At 51.6% G+C, this 21,007-nt stretch overlaps 1 protein-coding gene across 1 annotated transcript in view; it reads right to left on the bottom strand.

The window, feature by feature from the left end:
* The window catches only part of DOCK1 (dedicator of cytokinesis 1), a 424,653-nt gene that overhangs the window by 391,117 nt on the left and 12,529 nt on the right, over positions 1-21,007 (bottom strand). Inside the window, exons 6-11 of the mRNA XM_044660351.1 lie at positions 16,421-16,461; positions 13,353-13,408; positions 10,281-10,377; positions 8,372-8,520; positions 4,812-4,947; positions 3,778-3,935 (exon numbers count right to left, since the gene is read on the bottom strand). Coding sequence (XP_044516286.1) covers positions 3,778-3,935; positions 4,812-4,947; positions 8,372-8,520; positions 10,281-10,377; positions 13,353-13,408; positions 16,421-16,461 — 637 coding nt within the window. The remainder of the gene's footprint in view (positions 1-3,777; positions 3,936-4,811; positions 4,948-8,371; positions 8,521-10,280; positions 10,378-13,352; positions 13,409-16,420; positions 16,462-21,007) is intronic.

Raw genomic sequence — 21,007 nt, 5'->3', positions numbered from 1 at the left:
CATCATCACTATCATCATCATCATCATCACCATCATCACCACCATCACCATCATATCATCATTACCAAAACCATCATCATCACCACCATTATCATCACCATCACCATCATCACCACCATCACCATCACCATCATCATCATCACCACCCTCATCACCACCATTGTCACCATCATCACTATCATCATCATCATCATCACCATCATCACCACCATCACCATCATATCATCATTACCAAAACCATCATCATCACCACCATTATCATCACCATCACCATCATCACCACCATCACCATCACCATCATCATCATCACCACCCTCATCACCACCATTGTCACCATCATCACTATCATCATCATCATCATCACCATCATCACCACCATCACCATCATATCATCATTACCAAAACCATCATCATCACCACCATTATCATCACCATCACCATCATCACCACCATCACCATCACCATCATCATCATCACCACCCTCATCACCACCATTGTCACCATCATCACTATCATCATCATCATCATCACCATCATCACCACCATCACCATCATATCATCATTACCAAAACCATCATCATCACCACCATTATCATCACCATCACCATCATCACCACCATCACCATCACCATCATCATCATCACCACCCTCATCACCACCATTGTCAACATCATCACTATCATCATTATCATCATCACCATCATCACCACCATCACCATCATATCATTATTACCATAACCATCATCATCACTATCATCACCATCACCATCACCATCATCACCACCATCATCACCACCATCACCATCACCATCATCATCACCATCACCAACATCACTATCATCATCATCATCACCATAATCATTACCACCATCAACATCATATCATCATTAACATATCCATCATCATCATCACCATAATCACATCATCACCATCATCATCACTATCATCACCATCACCACCATCATCATCACCATTACCACCATCACTATCACCATCATCATCATCATCATCATCATCACCACCATCATCATCACTATCATCATCATCACCACCATCATCATCACTATCATCATCACCATCATCATCATCACCATCATCAGAACATCATTACCATCATCATCATCATCATCATCACCATCATCACCACCATCACCATCATCACATCATCATTACCATAACCATCATCATCATCACCACCATCACTTTCATCACATCATCATTACCATAACCATCATCATCACCACCATCATCATCACTATCATCATCATCACCATCACCATCATCATCATCATCATCCTCATCACCATCACCATCATGACATCATCATTACTATAACCATCATCATCATCACTATCATCATCACCATCACCACCATCATCATCATCACCATCACCATCATCGTTACTAGCACCACCATCATCATCATTACCATAACTATCATCATTGCCATCACCACCATCATCACCATCATCACCACCGTTATCATCACCATCACCAACATGACATCATCATTACTATAACCATCATCATCATCATCATCATCATCACTATCACCATCACCACCATCATCATCATCATCACCATCACCATCACCATCACCACCATCATCACATCATCATCACCATCACCACCATCATCATCACCACCACAGTCATCACCATCACCATCACCACCATCATCATGATCACCATCATCACCACCATCATTATCATATCATCATTACCATAACCATCATCACTATCACCATTATCATCACCATCATCATCACCATCACCATCATGACATCATCATTACCATAACCATCATCAACACATCATCATCATCACCACCATTATTTTCATCACATCATCATTACATAACCATCATTATCATCACCATCATCATTGCCATCATCATCATCTCCATCATAACCACCATTATCATCACCACCACCATCATGACATCATCACTATCATCATCACCATCACCACCACCATCATCATCACCATCATCATCACCATCATCACCACCCATCATCATCATATCATCATTACCATAACCATCATCATCATCATCACCATCACCAGCATCACCATCACCAGCATCACCATAATCACATCATCATCACTAACATCATTTTCATCACATCATCATTACATAACCATCATCATCATAATCATCATTATCACCATCACCATCACCACCATCATCATCATATCATCATCATCGTTATCATCACCATCATCATTACCACCATCACTTTCATCACATCATCATTATCATAACCATCATCATTGCCATCATCATCATCACCATCATCACCATGACATCATCATTATAACCATCATCATCATCACTATCATCATCATATCATCATTACCATAACCATTATCATCCTCACCATCATCACTATCACCATTATCATCACCATCATCATCATAACCATCACCATCACCACCATCATCATCATCATCACCACCATCATCATCATCATCACCATCACCACCATTATCATCATCACCATCATCATCATCACCATCATCACCATCATCCATCACCACCACTGTCCTAAATCAAAATCCCAGGGGAATGGGTTGAGGTTCATGTCCTGCCCATCACCTTGTTCATTACCAGAGAGGCCCCAAAGCCATCATTTTATCCATCAGAGCAAGTTGGCCAAACATGGAATGCAAAAGAACAATAGAAGAGCTAAAGGCAAGACTGAGATGGGAAAGAGCATCTGCTTTGCCTAGTAGGGATTTTAAGTTTGCTGGACTGCAGACAAACTTGTAATGCAAGTTTTCAAAATGCAAAGTTCAAAGAGAACAAAAGGACTTTTGGAAAAGCCTGGGAGAGCACCAATAGGGCACTCTGGACGCAGTGGTAGAGTCACAGAGACTTGAGTCCAAATCCTGCCTCAGACACATGCTGGCTGTGTGACCTAGGCAAATCAATTAATTTCTCCAAGCCTCAGTCTCCTCATCTGTAAAATGAGGCGATGGGCCTTGAGGGCCTCTGACGTCCCTTCCACCTCTAAGCCTATAACCCTATGAATGATGAAACAGTGCTTTGTTTAGTCGTTTTTCAGTGGCATCTAACTCTTCATGACCCCATTTGGGTTTTGTTGGCAAAGATACTGGAGTCATCTGTCATTTCCTTCTCCAGCTAGTTTTATAGATGAGAAAACTTGGGTAAACAAGGCAGAGCGACCTGCCCCGGGTCATGCAGCTAGTAAGTATCTAAGGCCACACTTGGAACTCAGGTCTCCCTGACTCCAAGCCTGGCAAATTATCTGTTGTGTCACCCAATTGCCCCAACAGCATTCTGGCATTCTCAAATGCCTTCCTGATAACAGCCCTTTGGGAACATACCCATTATTGCAGAGGAAAACATGGAGGCCCAAAGGGATAAGTCTTATGGTCACACAGCCAGTAAGGAGTCGAGTTGGGATGTGAATCCAGTTTTCCCTTGATTCCAAGGGTGACGTGCTATTCACTATACAGCCAGCCTTCCCCAAGAGACAGCTTTAAGCTTCTTTAAGCGTATGCCCAGCCTAAAAATAATCTCCTTCTAGAAGCAGGACGTTCTCCCCCTTCAGCCCCAGAGGATAAGGATGGTGCATGCAGGGCCCTCAGACTAGGAGAGTGCAGGGCCCTCATGGAGCCCTCATGGCAATGCAATAGGACTATCTGGACTGGCGTCCGCATCTTCCTTAACGTTTCCCAGTACATGCATTTTCCCAGGGTCTCCCCCAGCCCCGGGGCACATCCAAGATGGCAGCCAGAGCTGGTCACCCACCTGATGAACTTGGATTCCACGGGGTCGTAGAGAGACATGAGCACTTCGGCGTCTTCTCCGATCTTGCAAACGACGTTCTTCAAATTGACCAGTAAAGCAAAGGAGGGCGTAGCAGCAAACTTGGCCTGCCGGTTAATGTCAATGTTCTGCCTTTGAGACTGCGGAGAGGACCGAAGAGAGTGAGACGAGCGGCCCACCCGCAAGCTCCCAGATTCACATCCGGGACAAAAAGGCCCAACCTCGGGATTTAGGCCAAATAGCGCTTCTGAAGGACACAAATCCCACAACGGGCTACGCGTGGATTCAACAAACACTTCTCCAAAGGCTACCACGTGGGTATGAGGTACGAGAAGGCGCTGTGGACGGAGCTCTGGGCCTAGTCCTGAAGACCAGGGTTCAAACCCGGCCTCAGACACTCATTAAGGTGCAGAGTTGGGCAGGTCACTAAGTCGGGCCTCGCTCCACTCTGTGGAACGAGGGAGCCGGACTCAAGGACCGGCGAGGCTGCTACAGCTAAAGCCGTGATAAGGTGTTGTTTCATGGGGCATATGAAGAAGCACAAGCAGAATGATTCTCACAGCAGCCTCCTTTTTGTTCATGGGGAGGGCGGGGAACCTCTAGTGCGGACAATCCCTGCACGGCTGCCACAGATGACCAACTCAAGGGCAGCTCAGCGCCTCAGAGGCCTCTTGGGGAAGGTCGGTGGTCCTCCAGCTTGTCTGTGTTTGGGGCCAGGCACTCCAGACTCCAAGGCCATCCCTCATTCCCCTCCCTGTTTCTCCAAGCTTCCTGATCTCCCAATCCAGCAGTGACCCACAGGCCCAGAGCCCCCCACTTCCATTCCCACTTCTGGCTCAACTTTCCATCCAGATTCCCTCTCCATGATGGTTTTTCTCTCACCCACTTAAAATCCCATAAATGACAAGAGTGTGAAGCACCCGGGGGCTCCTTGGGAGATACCCGGGCCCTGGTCCAGGCCCAGAGGAAGCAGCCGCTTCCTAAGGAGGCTAAAAGGGGCCGGGGCGCTCACTCACCTTCTCTTCTCTCAATCGTTCTTCCACCTGCTTGGAGGCGATTTCGTGAGCTCGGAAGAGGCTGATGGTGCTCGTCTGTTCTGGGTCTAAGATGTTTCCGTCTTCATCACGGACCACCAGGTCCAAATCGAGAACTCTAGAAGGAGAAGAATTCATGGATAAAACCTGAAGGGTGGCTCAGTCAGCTTCTGTTCTGGAACCAGCCGTGGAACTCGAGGCATCACCAGGAAGTCGGCTCGGTGCCACAGATGCAGAACTTGTTTCTTTGAATTGATTTTCACTAACTCGGTTTTTAAGAGGCCCAACATCAACGTTGCTACCATTTTTTTAAACCGTTTCCTTTCATCTCAGAATCAGTATGAGGCAGAAGAGCGGCCGGGCTGGGCCGTGGAGGGGAGAGTGACTTGCCCAGGGTCACCCCGCTGGGAAGCATCTGAGGCCACAGTTGAGCCCAGCCCCTCTAGGCCTAGCTCTCTAGGCACTGAGCCACCCAGGTGCCTCCTCCTCCTATTTCAGGAAATGTTCCACCTGTAAAGAAGCATGTCAGATCCAGCAGACTCAATTTCAGTCATTATAAAGAATATTATAAAGAAGAAGAAAACTGTTTTCCTCGTGTACAGAGGCAGGGCCTGGGGATGGCACCACAGGTTTGGGTTCAGTGCTCTGCTTTGGGAGAATAAAGGCTTCTCTGGAGCTGGTGAGGCGATGAGTGGCAAGGCCTTCACCCACCAGCACAAGGCAGCCACCAGAAAGAAAAACACCATCAATGAAACAGCCGGCCTATAGAGCCTTTCAGGGAGTCTCTGACACCTTCTGTCCACGTGACCCTGGCTAAGTCCCCTTATTTCTGCCTGCTCATTGCTCTTACCACCACCTGACATAACCTCCCAACACCCATGAAGCCCCACGTTATGAAAACTGGGAGCTCGGCAGGCTCACATCTGGGGGACGTGGCCAACCACCCCTTCCTTGGATGGATGGGATTCCAGGGGATCCAATGCAGAGGGTGGCTCCTGAGTTACAGGACCTGAGTTCAAATCTTACTTCTGTTGTTTACCACCTGGTTGTTTAAACCTCCAAGGCCTCAATTTCCCCTTCTCTATAATGGGGTTAGCCTCCATGGCTGTCTAGGTCTGGGATTCTGGATTCTATTCCCAAGGATAACAGAGGTCTGAGATTCATCTTCCAGTTCAACTACAGGATTCCCTGAAGAACTAGCTTAGAGCCCTTTTAGAAAAACTTCCTTTCCCAGCCATACCGCTGCTGGGTTTATACCCCAAAGAGATCACAGGGAAAAAGACTTATACAAAAATATTTATAGGTGTGTTCTTTGTGGTGGCAAAAAATTGGAAAATGCCCTTCAATTGGGGAATGGCTGAACACATTATGGCATCTGATGGGGATGGAATACTATTGTGCTAAAAGGAATGATGAATTGGAGGAATTCCACGTGAACTGGAAAGACCTGCAGGAATTGACACTGAGTGAAAGGAGCAGAACCAGGAGAACACTGTACACAGAGATGGATACATTGTAGCACAATCAAATGTAACTGACTTTGCTACTAGTAGCAATACGATGATCCAGGACAATTCTGAGGGACTTATGAGGAAGAAGCTATCCACAACCAGAGAAAGAACTGTGGGAGCAGAAACACAGAAGAAAAACAACTGCCTGATCACATGATTCGATGGGGATGTGATTGGGGATGTAGACTCTAAGCAATCACCCCAGTGCAAATATTAATAATATAGAAACAGGTCTGGATCAATGACACATGTAAAACCCAGTGGAACTGCGTGTTGGCTATGGGAGAGGGATGGGAGGAGGGGAGGTAAAGAACATGAATCATGTAACCATGGAAAAATATTCTAAATTAATTAATTATGTAATATTTTTCAAAAGAAAACCTTCCTTTCTGTCTCTGCAGCAACACTAGGACAGAGGGACAAGGACTAACAAATGAGTTAAGTGACTTGTCCAGGGTCACACAGCTAGGAAGTCTCTGATTCTGGGTCTGGGGCATCTGGCTGCCCCTTTGTTCTCCAGAGTGACCTCAGTCCCGCTCTGGGCCAGACACTGAGGCGCAGGAGCCACACTTAGAACATGATAGTTGGGGGCAGTAAGGTGGCCAGGCCTGGAGATGAGAATCCCAGCTGGGTGACCCTGGACAAGTCAATGTCCTTTGATTGGGGAATGGCTGAACAAATTGTGTTATCTGTTGGTGATGGAATACTATTGTACTCAAAAGAATAAAGAACTGGAGGAATTCCATGTGAACTGGAAAGACCTCCAGGAACTGATGCAGAGTGAAAGGAGCAGAGCCAGAAGAACGTTGTACACAGAGACTGATACATTGTCGTCCAATCGAACATAATGGACTTCTCTGCTAGCAGCAATGCAAGGATCCAGAGCAAGGCTGAGGGACTTGTGAGAAAGAAAACTAGCCACACTCAAGAAGAACTGTGGAAGCAAAAACACAGAAGAAAAGCAACTGCTTGAACACATGGGCTGATGGGAATATTATTGGGGATGTAGACACTAAACTCTAGTCGAACTAGCAATAATATGGAATTAGGTCTTAATCAATGATACATGTAAAACCCAGTGGAATTGTGCATCAACTACAGAGGAGGGGTGGGGGGCTTGGGGGAGAGGGAAAGAACACAAAACATGTAACTATAGGAAAATATTCAAATTTTTTTTAAATTAAAAAAAAAAAAGAAAGAAAACCACAGACTTCAGAACTGAACCCAAGAGTCCAGATGGACTCCAAGAAGGGGCTAGCACAAGGGGATCATTGCCTCCCCATCCATGGAAGCTCTATCCCTTTTAACATAGGCCGAGATCATTTTCGCTTTTACAGCCACTACATCATCCTAGGGGCCCCTCTCTGAAGCCAGAAGAGGCCTCCTCTAGTCCAACCCCCTCATTTTACAGATGAGGAAACTGAGGCCCAAGGAAGCTCCAAGAGTGGCCCACACAGGTAGCAGAACCACTTGTTGCTGAAACAAGGTCTCTGGACTCCAACTTCGGCACCTGCCCCCTACCTCAGGCTGCCTCCTGGGGGCCATCGGGGTCCAGGAATACTAGAACATCACTCCATAAGCTAACCAGCACAACCACAAAGAAGAAAGGAACAACGAAGGACTTCAGAACTCTGACCGATGCAGTGACCCCGTGACCACCCGGGGCAGCCTAAGGGGACAGCCTCCAGGTTCAGGGAGACAGAATGTGTGGGCTGGTTTTACTCAACTGTATTTCTCTGTCACAACTCAGGGCTCTAGCAGAGGGGTCCCCGGGACGTGTCCAAGAGGAGGCAAGATGAACAAGGAAGGAGGAGGGAGGTCTAAGGCTCCCCACATAAGACATTCAGGCCAGACTTCAAGGGCTCTGGAGAGAGTTCTCTTAAGTTTCGACCCTGAACTGTGAGAACTCACTGTTTTAGAAAGCAAAATTGTTATTTACATATATGGAGTTTGGGGGCTCTGCCTGCTCAAGATTTCAGGTTAAGGTAGAACAGAAAAGCCACAACTAAAGCGTGCACAGCCCCAACAAACCTGTTTCCATAATCAATCTTCGCAGTGACCTTCTTTTTTAGCTCCTTCAGTTCATCCTGAGGTAAAGTTCCCGAAAGAATCTGGGACCGCCATTCGATGAGATCATAGATCATGTGCCGGACACTCCGGAACATTTCCCTGTTATCTAGCTGTTGGGGTGAAAAAGAAGCATGGAGAATGGAGTGAGCCTTGCAATTAAAACTTTAAAAAAAGGGCAAGTGGATGGTGGTCAGCTATTCTTAGTATCGTCCTGGGTTGTGGTTTGGCAAACAATTTACTGTTATTTTGAGCAAGAAGTAGTGGAGAATTCAACTCAGAGAGTCCCTAGACAGAGCTGAAAAAAGAAAAAGAAAACCTGAATCCTAGTATAAGCATCCCGTCCCAAACATCCATCCAACATCCTACGGGATCCACCGATAAGCCAAGAAGCTGGCTGGGAAGTAGACTGCCTCCACCTCCATGCTCCCCACTCCTCATGGAGACCCCAAAAGGTTCTTAACTGGGGCATTTCATGAAGGGGAATGAGCATGAGTCCAACAAAATGGCTACTCTGTGGGGTCACCATGCCAAGTGCTGAGGATATAAAGCCAAAAACTAAAGGGGCCCAACCCCCAACAAAGCTACATTTGATTTGACGTCAAAAAACATTTCCCAACAAATGGTGGGATGGGCAAGAGCCTCTTCTCTAGAAATCTGCAAACACAGACTGAATGATGACTCGTTTTTTTTTTTTTTTCCTGCTTGGGTACAAGTCAGACTAGTTCAATGGACCCTGGGGTCCCCTCCAACTGGGCTTCTCAGTCTTTCTCCCAGTCCCAACTCACTTTTTCTCAAACAATCTCAACTTCCATCAGATCATGTCATCAGGATCCATTTCCCATCTCTAGGATTGTGGGTTTCAGTCTTTTGTTTCTTAAGATATTTTATTTTCCCAGTGACATGTAATAACAATTTTCCACATAACTTTCCAAAATTATATGGTCCAAATTGTCTCCCTTCCCCCTATCCTTTCCCTGGAGATGATAAACCATTTGATCTGGGTGATGCATGTATTATCATGCAAAACACACTTCTGTATTGGTCATTGTTATAAGAGAATACTCCTATGAAACTGAAACCCCAAAATAGGGACACAAATAAACAAGAGTGGAAAACAGTCTGCTTCGATCTGCACTGCAGCTCCCACAGATCTTTCTCTGGAGGTGGAGAGCATCCTTTGTCCTAAGTCCCTCAGATCTGTCCACAGTTCTCAATCTACACTATTGCTATTACTGTGGACAGTGTTTTACTGGTTCTGCTTACTTCACTTTGCATCCGTTCATGCAGGTCTTTCCAGCTTTTTCTGAAATCATTACCATTTCTTACAGCCCAGTAATATTCCATCAGCATCGTACACTCCAATTTGTTCAGACATTCCCTAACTGATGGACATCCCCTCACCGGTGTGTCTAGAAAACGCTAGGATGCATCGGGTTTCTCTTCTGCCTCTAATCTTTTCCCAGTCTCCTAGAAGCTCTTCAAGCATCTCATCTCAACACTGTTCATGGGATGTGCTGACTTTCCCATAGTTATGAACAGGAAACAAAGCACAACCTTATCACAAACAGAGCCTCGAAGATTTGAATGAAGACAACTACAGACTCGTCGAGGGAGAGAATTTCCTTTAAAGAATCTGAGGGATCTGTTATCAATTACTAACAAAAAATAAAAGGTGCACACGCATGCAGGGAGCAGTTTATTTTGAGGTGGGTAAAAAACTACCCACCGAATTTGGAGCCATTCTGGCCCTACGGCAGGCATTAGCCTTTCTAAGCAAAATGGTCCTTTTCTGTGAGTGTGGTTCTAAGTATCTCTTGGGCCAAAATGGTCCATCCACTACATCTAGAACTATGAGAAGAGTTTGACTTACAACATAAAGCTGCTGCCATATTATCGACCATTCCCTCAGGGTGGTAGTCACTTCTTGGATCAGAGGGAGCTCACTAGGGATGACCGTTTCGTGTTGCCTGAAAACGTAACAACGTAAGTGAGAATAAGCAAACATCATTTGGACATCAGAACAGCGACAACTTGTGTCTTGTCCACTCTCGGTCTAGGCCTTGGCATCCCAAAATGAAGTCAGTGGAAGGCCACCATATAAATATTAGCTACTGCTACCACACTGGATCGTGGCATCCACATCACACATACACAGATGATCGGAGGCCCTTACAAGTTATCGATTCCCGTCTCGTCTCTGTGAAGATGGGATTGATCCTACCCTGCCTATTTTTAATCACCAAAAGTGTAAACACTCCACAGAATTCTCAAATGGGGGAGGTCTGTGACCCACGTGTGCAAGAGTAGGTGACGAATCAGAATCGACTGACTGCCCCCTGGGCAGTCCTAAGCAAAGCCTTTGTTGTAATTGGTACATGTGAAATGGGAGGAAGGCACAGGAAGTGATGAAAGGAATGGTCTGGATAAATTACAAGAACTTCCTGGAAAGCTCTCTTCGGCCTTGAACTGGACCTGGAGGAGCTCTGGCGGAGGACCTTGGACTGCTTTCTATTTCTCCTTAGAACTAACTACACGTGGGTGAGTGAAAAAAGGCTGACTCCCTTCCTTAGCTCCCTGGAGGGTCTAGCCTCCGGAGGGCCCCTTGATGGAAAGGAGGCCTCGTGGCTAAAACCCTTGTTAACTGACCTTTAGGCTCTCTGGCTGGGGCCTCCGGAGCCCTGCTGGAGTAAAGCCAGGACTTGAACACATAGTCTAGCTCATTAAGCCACAGCTCTTACTCTGCCTCTTCTCATTTCTCTACTTTCACTCTTTCCCTCTATTTTATAAATAAATTGCTAAAAAATCATTTGGATATATATTTACTTCCTTTGAATATTCAGCCCAACCATAACTTTCCCCCCACCCTTTACATCTCCCACATGAGAAACGAAAAGCCCCAACGTTTCGGTGATTTGCACAGGGTCAGAGGTAAGGCGTCTTCCAGACTCTTCTTCTAGTGCTCCCCACCCTCCCTCCTTCAAGGCCAGCAATGCAGGCAGTAACATCCAAGAGGTAGTCAACAGCACCCGAGTCAAGCAGCTTCCAGCCACTGGAGCAGACCCCAGCCCGGCCTCCTGAGAGGCCCCTCCTCTACTATTCCAAAGTTCCTGAAGGCTCTGCCGGCCAAGGCCAAGCAGGTGTTCCTACAAGCACCAGAGTCTTCTCCAAACTGGCCTGGAGCTTGATCCAGCTGGAGTGCCGTGAGAGTCACTCAAGCTTCCTAAGCAGAGGAAGGATGAGATCAAAGGCCTGGATTAGGAAGGGAAACGGTGGGGAGAGCGCGAGGTTCCAAGAGCGCTTCAGACAGGAGGGGACGAGAGCATCAACGGGGAGGACCTGGAGACAAAGCAGGTGAGGGAGATCACGATGCAGAGAAATGGTGCCGATGTCAAGGGATGAGCACCAAGATGGCGGCCGCTCCACGGCCTAAAACGGGCTTTGGGGATGGAGAAGGTAAATCTGACACAGCGAGAACTGAGTCCCGGGATGGGAGGAGGAGGACGACTCCGTAAGAGATGGTGGGAAGGGATTCAGGATGTGCACATGGTGGGAAAGGCCCAAAAGAGAGGAAGAACGGTTTGGGATAGAGAAGTCTGTCTGTCTGGCCGTGGGCACCGGGTAGGGAGAGGAATGGAGAAAAGGCTAGACGTGAAGCCGGGAGACCTCAGTTCAAACCCCAGCTCTGCCACGTGCAACTTGCGGGACCTTAAAAGAGCGTCGAGCTCTAGACCTAACGGAATGGGCTCTTCTAGCTGAATGACCGAAGAAGGACAGAGCGCTGCCGGGGCCCTGGGAAGGGGCTTCCAAGGCGCTGGGGAAAGGCTATCGGGGCACTGGGTAAATTCTGTCAGAGAACCGCAGGTAAGAGGTATTCAGGGCACCGGGAGGGGCCGTCGGGGCACCGGGAGGGGCCGTTGGGGCATTGGAAGGGGCTGTTGGGGCACCGGGAGGGGCCGTCGGGGCGCTCAGCAGGCAGCAGTGGCAGCAGGCAGGGAGAGCCAGGACGGGAGACCAGAGGGCAGCCTCCCCAGGGCGCCGTCTCCATCCCCCCATTATTAAGAGTCCCACACAAGCGGGTTCGCTGGGTCTCTCGCTGATGGTCTCTCTTCTGGGGCCACGTGGGAGGGCGGCTCGGCGGATGGACTCGACGCTTCTGCGGTGCTCCGGGCAGCAGGCCTCCCCGTGGAAGCTCCTCACCTTTAAACTCTGCCTCCAAAGCAGCGTTTCCCTGCCTAAAAAGGCCCGGCAGGTCACCGCCACTTCCTGCCTCTAAAGGATCCTCTTCTTCCTAATTAGGCGTCAGGCAGCCGAGACGCCCGGCTCGGCCGTTCTGGACGTTCCGGCACCCAGCTCGGAGAGGCAATTTTGTAATCAGCCACAGAAATGTCATTATGCGGTAATCATATGATTAGTAATTTTACAATTTACATATTTAACGGAGTGTGAAGGTGCAGCTGAGCTAAAACGGGAAAACGCTTTAATGCTGCCCTTTCGGTGATGACGGAGACGCCCCTGCCCGGTGGCTCCGTGACCCATCAGCGTTCTGACCTGCAGGAAGCGTCCGGCACCACCAGGCGGAACGTGGACTTCACAGACCGGTTGTGTCCCAAGTGTGGTTCCGACCCGAACGGGGCCGGTGTGGCGGATGGATGAGAAGCGCCCTCGGCCAAGGGGCTCAGGACAGGAATGGGGGGCGGGGAGGCACAGCTGGGGTGGGGGCGCCCCAAGCAGGGATCTTCCCGGGCAGACGGGACCCCACTCTGAGGAAGAGCTACAGAGGGGGAGACTGTCCTCTCTGAACAGGCCGTCTGGTGCCATGACTCGGGCATGGCCGTGAGCTGCCCTTCCCTCGTGCCCTCCGTCCGCTATCGAGGGCCAGAGAGAGCCCTTTGCAGCCCAGTGAAGTAGAATAATTGTGTTTAGATTCCAAAACGGGACTCACCCTTTTCCTTCTACTATCGCCTCCTTAAGGTGAATATATGAAGCAGGAAATATGCCCTTGGAGAGAGAGAAGAAGAAAATGAATGTTCAGACAAAACACGCATGTCAGATGGGCAAGTTGGAAGCTCAGAGGCTGCCGCACGACCCGCCAGACAAACATGGCCACGACGGTCACTGCGCCTGGCGGTTTGCTGGCATTTTCTGTACATGATCCCATCGGATTCTCCTCAGACTCCCACGAGATGGGTGCTATTCGGATCCCCGTTTTACAAAAGAGAAAACTGAGGCTCACGGAGGCTAAAGAACTCGCCCAACATCCCAAAGCTAAGGAAGCGTCCGAGGAAAGACCTCAAGCCGGGGCCCCCCAATCCCAAGGTCCGAGGTTCGTCAGAGAAGATATGACTGGGGCAGCTGGGTAGCTCAGTGGATGGAGAGCCAGGCCTAGAGACGGGAGGTCCTGGGTTCAAATCAGGCCTCAGACACTTCCCAGCTGTGTGATCCTGGGCAAGTCACTTGACCCCCATTGCCCACCCTTACCACTCTTCCACCAAGGGGCCAATACACAGAAGTACAAGGGTTTAAAAAAAAAAAAACATAACTAAAGGGAAAGAAACACTTAAAATTGAAAGCTGGGAAAGGAATCTGAACCCATCCACGCCCAAAAAGGAATAAAACTGTAAAGAATGATTTTCATTGAAATGCAGACTTTTTTTCTCCTTTTTCATTTCCCCACAAGGGCTAGGCGGGAAGACACACGTATGTGGGACTACAAAGGTGAGGTTAAAAAAGGGATCCATAAAATATTTTAAAATAAAGTTAATTAAACATTTTTCTAACAAATAAAAAAGAAAAGATTTCACCAGCTATAACGGGGTCACTGAGGCCTTAAATGAAAAGGCTTCGGGGCGACCTATCTGACAAGGGGACAAAAGCACACAACCAGTCAGCAGCGGGTTGTGGCCAACTTCTGCCTTAAAAACAACTTTCGGGGCCAGGGAGGAATCCGCGGCAGGTTCTCCTCCAGCCGAGCACCAGCGAAAATAGAAAAAGACAAAGTCCGGAGGCCGGAGACGAGGAAGATGTCGCCGCTCCCCGGGGCTGTGCGTGGGAAAAGAGCGGCTTCTCCATGCTTAGAATCGCTGCCCCGGAGACACGGAATGAATTAAAGCCCGACTTCCTTTCAGAAGGGGCCAAGCGAATCCCACAGAATGAGGCCTGGCGGAAGGCCGGACTGGTCAGACCAGTTCTCAAGAACAGGAACCAGGACGTGGCTCCCCTTCAGAAAAGCTCTGCCCGGGGATCCCTTCCCAGGCCAAGGCAGCCTGGGCAAGCGCAGGCAGTGCCAGGGGCTCCCTCCTCCTTTCTCAGCCTCAGTTTGCTCAGCTGTAAAGGCGGGATGGGCCTTGAAGGTTCCACCCAGCCCTTCCCTATCCAGAGGCAACACACCTCTCAGCCCGGGGCCCAGATTTCCAGAGGCTGCAGCGGGCGGCCTTATCCACCTCAGTGTCCGGCCAGCACACCCCACGGGGTCAACGTTTCTAAGTGGAACTGACTCAGCAGCAGCCCATCGTCCTTCTCTTGCTAAGAGTCGCCTCCTCTCGTGGGCTCTCCTTCTGCACCCTCTCCAGCCCCCGCCCCAGGCCCCATCGCCTCTCCCCTGGACCCTCCCCCTGGATCCCAAAGAGCTGCCCATCGCCCAGACAAAGAGGCTGACATCACAGAGCTGCCCCAAGGGCGATGGGAGGTCTGGGGCCTGCGCGGCCGAGGGAGCGCCCAGAAGAGGCTCCCCGGAGGCCTCCGCTTCCCAAGGGCACGATCCACGCCACGGACGGCCAGGAGGGCCAGGGAACAAGATGCCGAGGGCCCGGCGTGCCAGCCTGCCTGCCCCTCTGCTCGCTAGCTCTAAAGGGGGGAAGAACGCCGGCACTGCCGAGCTCGCACGACTCATCGAGGGAGAGATTCGGGGCTGGGAAAGGGCCGAGAAGCGGCTGGGCCCTCTGGGGGGCAGCTGCCCGCTCCCGAGGGCGCCCTCCTTCAGCGAGGCGGAGGCAGGCGCGAGGCTCAGAGGGGCTCCCAAGGCTGCGGCAGGGAGAGCCAAAGGGCTCCCGGAGTCAGACTGCAGAAGGCCATTTCCCCTCAGTGGACAGAGAAGGAAGGGCTGCCCAGAGCACCTCGGCCGCAGGGAGGCAGCCACCACTGGCCAGCCGGGCCAGCTGGAGCAGAACGAGAACAAAAGTTGAGGAGCCCAAATGAGAAACCCACAAACGAGTCCGTCTTTCCATCTACAGGGAGAAGACCCGATTCTGGTTCCCACAGCCAGGGGTGGGGTGACGTGAAGAAGAGGGGACCCGGGGGAGGCAGCAGGGCCAGGCCTGGACAATCGTACTCGATGCCTCCGATGCTGGCCGGCCGTGAGCCAAGGGGCACCGAGTCTAGCAGAAAAATGGTGTCTGGGACCCAACAAAAGAGCTGAGAGGGGCCGCTGGATGGCTCAGTGGATAGAGGGCCGGGCCTGGATTCTGGAGGGCCCGGGTTCAAGTCTGACCTCAGACCCTCCCTGGGCGGAATTCACTTCACCCCCATTGCCTAGCCTTGACCCTTCCTCTGCCTTGGAACCAGTACACAGTACTGGAGGGGGAAGGGCTTAAAAACACAAGGTAGCCAGTGCCTGGCACAAAGCAAACAGGGCATAAATGCCAGCTGCTGTTATCATCCCCCCCAAAACTCGGGGAGAAGCAGCAGAGGGGAAACGAAGGAAGAACCCAAAAGCCAAGCGTTGGGTTGTCTCCTGCTCCCCTCGGCAGGGAGATCCATCGGGCCGCTCTTTGCTGCAGGACGCCCAGCGCCATTGGGAAAGGCCGGCTGCGGCCCACCGCGACAGGTCAGCCGTGCCCCCGGGCCCCTGGGAGGCCAATCGCCACTACAGAATGCGGCCACCCTCCGGCCATCGCTGTCCTGTGTCAGAGCGGCCAGGACGGAGCCCAAAGGTCTCTGAAGAGCGCCCTGCTCTTGCCCAGTTCGACTCGAAAAGGGACCCGCTTTAAAACAAGGGAAATCGAGACAACTTACCTTTTTAGATTTCTTTCTTAAAGTGTATCCTCTGTACCAGCCTAAAGAAAGAGAAAAAACGTCAGTAAAAGGGATCGACGGTATTCTCCTGGCATCTTCGGGCTGCAGAGAAAGGGCGCTGCGCTGGCAAAGACGCCAGGAGGCACCTATCGCGTGCCACCACGTGCCAGGCCCTGGGCTAAGCCCTGGGGGTACAGGGCAAGACAGGAGCCCCCCGCCTCGCTCCGGCCACACAGATAGACGAATGGGTTCACCCACACTCGAAGCGTCCTTGCCTCTCCTTTGCCGGAGGCCAACAACAAGGACGCCCGCACGTGCGTCCGGAGAAAGAGGAAAGAGGGAAGCGCTTGGGACGAGGCCTCGGCACAACGGAAGGCGCTGACCACGCGACTTCCTCGGCCAGAAACGGCATCCCTTTTCCGTAAAGAACGTCTCTGCGCTGTGCCTGTGCCTGTGCTCTCCCTTGGAGTCCCTTTTACGCCTCTGACACTTCATGCCCCTCTCCCCAAGCAGGAACTGCTCCTAATGGAGAAGAAATGGCAGGGACCCCGAGACCTAAAGCACGACAGAGGGGGCGGAGAGGTGGCTCCGTGGGCCAAGAGCCAAGCCTGGGGACGGGAAGTCCTGGGTTCAAATGTGACCTCGAACCCTTTCTAAGTGTCTTACCCAGGGCAGGTCCCTCCCGCTCCTCCGCCTCCGAACCCATCTACAGTGTTTCTTCTAAGAGCGAAGGGAAGGTTTGGAAAGAAAAGGCTTTGCTGAACGGGATCCATCAAGCAGACTCCAGAGCACTCCGAAGCGTCTGGTGGGCTCCGGGTAGACGCCAGAAGGGACCGTAAAAAGGACCCTCCAAAAACAGAAGAACGGCATTCTGGGAGGTGCCACGGGCCCGTTTCTACGGAAAGCCACGGGAGGTTTTCGACAAACTTCCCAGGGGCCGGGCAGTCGACTCTCCCTCCTCTCCACGCCTTACGGACACACGGTTAGCCTCAGGGGCCCCAACAGGACCCCGCAGGAGGTCCAGGTCCGCAGGACACACTTCTAGCGTGGATCACCGAACGGATGGCCGGCGAGGTTGGGGGAAGGGCCTGGGGATCCCCCAAAGCCAGGAGACGTTCACAGACAAGGAAGCGGCCCGTTTCCTGCTGGGGCAGAATCCGGGGCTGACGAGGGGTGACGGGGAGGGCCGAGAGCGGCCGAGGTCAGCGCTGCGTCCCCAACTTCCCCGTTCCTGAGCACGGAAGAGCAGGCGCGTGAGAAGAGCAGAGCTGGGTGGCCGCAGAGCGAGGGCACGAGGTGCGGCCAGGGGACTCCGGACCCCGTCCGGGGGGTCTCGGCTCATCGATAACAGAACCCGGTCCTGGAAGGGGCCTTCTCGAACCCGGAGGGAGACGCCATCCAGCCAGGAGAGAGCCGCTTCCCAGAGGGTCTCCCACAGAGCAGACGAGCAAGCACGGACGAAGCGTCGGCGAGGTTTCTACCGGAAATGCCGAACGGGACGAAGGAGGAGGAGAAGGCGCTGGAGAGGCCGCTTCAAGGGAAGCCTCGCGCTGTCGGGCTCTGCCTGCTCCTGCGGCCACTCCGGACACCGGACCCTGGAGGAGGTGCGCCCCGACGTCCCATCTCGAGCTCGTCTGGCTCGTCCTCGTCAGGGCTCAGGAACCGGGCCGTCGGGCGGAGAGTTCCGGGTGGACAGAAGGACGGAGGGCTCCGGCCGCTCCCCACTGCGGAAAGTCCACTGGATGGGCCTGTTCTGGGGAGATGCTGGGCCTCGGGCTGAGCCCAGAGCCTGGCACAGGGGAGGCCTTCCTAACGGTCACTGCTGCGACATCAAACAGCTGGCCAGGGAATGGCGAGCGCGGCGAGGTGGACGCTCCACCGAGGGGTCTTACAGAGACTAAGGCTCAGAGGCCCAATCGCAGCGGTCAGTCTCTGCCCGAACCTGCGTTTCCTCAGCTGTAAAACAAGGGCAGAAGTGCCTCGAGTGCGGCCCTCCGAGAGCTGGGGTCGGCCCTGATGCGGGGGTGGCCAGTGGCAAGAGGGATCGTCGTCGTCGTCGTCGTCCTCCTCCTCCTCCTCCTCCTCCTCCTCCTTCTCCTCAGGCCTACCAAGGAGGGAGAATCCATCCTCTGTGCATCGTGGCGTGAGCACAAAGGAAAGGCCCCTCGTGGGCTAGTTCACGTGTTTATAAACAGGATTCTTTGTTCTCGGACCTCCCCTTCCATCTCACTCTTCGTTCTCTGTGCTGGTGCCAAGGCAGAAGGGCGGGCCAGGCCGTGGGGGATAAGTGACTGGTGCAGGGTCATGCAGCAGAGAAGGTCCTCTGTCCCCTGAGCTACCTAATGGCCCTGGACAAGCTCACGGGCTTCCCCAAACGACCCCGAGACACGGAGAAGGCCCGGGAGCGCTGCTCTCACTCTGACACCCTCTTGCTCTCTGAACTGAGCATCTTGTAGAAACGGCTCCATTTGCCCAGCTTGGAAACGGAAAACTGTCGAGATCCTGAAGGCCTCTTCAGGTGGTACTTGGACCAGGTCCAAACAGCAGAAAAAATCAGAGTTAATTTCCTAAGATGAAAGTCATCATCATCTTTTGAAATCCTTTCATTTTGGTAAGTCGCTGCAGTTGTGAGTGGGCAGAATCCCTCCTTGTTGCAGAGGATCTCCTGCTTCTCCAGCTAGAAGGGACCCAGGCTACCTGTTGCCCAGCCCCGCAGACCACTGGAGGGGGAGGGAACTGCTCCAGATGTACCTAAGTAGAGCCGGAAGGGACACCAAGGGCCGGAGAGCCCAATGCCCCCATTTTACAGAGAAGGAGACGGAGGAGAGACGGAATCCCACAAGGACAGAGTCAGCAAATGGCGGATCTGGGATTTGAACCCAGGCCCTCCGACTCCACAGCACTTCACTGGGTCCCCCAGGCCACAGGCTGAGATAACGAGCAGCCTCCCTACTTCTCCCACTGCTGAGACTTCTAATAACCGCCGTCTCGGACAAAGCCAGGAAAAGCACGGGCGGCTCAGCACTCTTTTTCTGAACCGAATGAAGCCTCCGGCCCAGATTTCCTACCCTTTTACCCCCCAGAGGCGGGAAGGCGCCCTGAGTGGTCCCAGAACTCTTCTGCTTTGCCCCCGTTTCCCCTCCCCGGCGTGGAGCCCGGTCCCGAAATGAAGGAAGGGTCCTTCCGGCTGCATCATTTCCATGGAAGCCGCCGCTCCCTCCCTTGCCAAGAACGCAGGAAAAGGAACCTTCGAACGTGAGGCGAATCGGCCCGACGAGCCTTGATGGGGAGATCTCGGCCGGAACGTCCTCTGTGGCCAGCAGCCCCTGAGAAGGCCGGCGGGCTCGGGAGCGCGGCCTGGGACACACACCAGGAGGCCGTCTCGTCTCGTCTCGTCTCGTCTCGTCTCATCTCGTCTCTCCTTGTAGGGAAGGAGAAAAGCCGCGCCGGAGCAGGATGGCCTCCACATCAGCGTCCCGACACAAAAGGTCCTCGACCTGAAAGCGTCCGTGGAAGGAGACGGAAAGCCACCGGGAACCGGACATCGCTGGTCTCGTTCCGCTGTTCCCCTTCGTATCCGGCTCCAAAGACACGGGCGTGCCCTACCACTTCCTTCTCCAGGTCATTTTACCAACGAGAAAAGGGAGGCAAACAGGGTTAAGTGACTTGCCCAAGGTCACACTGCTAGCAAGTGTCCAAACCGAGAAAAAAGAGTTCTTGATTCCAGGCCAGACCCTCTATCCTCTGCCACTATGCTGGCTAAAAGCAACAGCGACTAAAGTAAGAGCCCCGTTATTATCATGATGGTATATATTGCTCCGTTTTGCTCATTTTCTCCACTTCCCTTTTTTCTTTAAAAATGTTTAAATTAAATCTTTAAAATTTAAACATTAAACATTTATAAATGTCCAAATTCTTTCTCTTTAAAAAAATCTTATTAAGAAAAGAGGGGGACAGCTGGGTAGCTCAGTGGGTAGCTCAGAGCCAGGCCTAGAGTCGGGAGGTCCTAGGTTCAAATCTGGCCTCAGACACTTCCCAGCTGTGTGACCCTGGGCAAGTCACTTGACCCCCATTGCCCACCCTTACCACTCACCACTCTTCCACCAAGGAGCCAATACACAGAAGTTAAGGGAGGGAAGGAAGGAAGGAAGGAAGGAAGGAAGGAAGGAAGGAAGGAAGGAAGGAAGGAAGGAAGGAAGGAAAGAAAGAGGCTCTCTGAAAAGGAGAAGGATGAAACTGAGGTGATGTAAGAACCAAAGATATCCATAAGAGTTATTGTAAAAGTAAAAGAAAACGGTGCCATAGTTAAGCAAAGAGAGAGCTGGCTGGCCTGAGGGTCAGGGAATCCCAGGGAGGCTCCTGCAAACTCTCAAGTCTCTCTTGGTCAAGATGACCTCAAAGGTCCTTCTCCAGCTCACAAAAAAAACCAAATGATCCCATGACCTGGTCGTGTTAGTTTCTCTGTTTCCTTTAAGGGTCCTTTGACTCTCCAAACGGTGTCAAAACATCATGGCGTTCCTCAGACGGTGAAGAGGAGCCTCGGCTCCGTGTTGGAGAACCTCTTTCTCAATCTAATCAAGTCCGGAG

The sequence above is a fragment of the Gracilinanus agilis genome, chromosome 2 (assembly GCF_016433145.1).
Source record: "Gracilinanus agilis isolate LMUSP501 chromosome 2, AgileGrace, whole genome shotgun sequence".
NCBI classification, from domain to species: domain Eukaryota; kingdom Metazoa; phylum Chordata; class Mammalia; order Didelphimorphia; family Didelphidae; genus Gracilinanus; species Gracilinanus agilis.
Note: the sequence above shows the minus strand (reverse complement) of the source record. Positions and strands in the feature narration are given on the sequence as shown.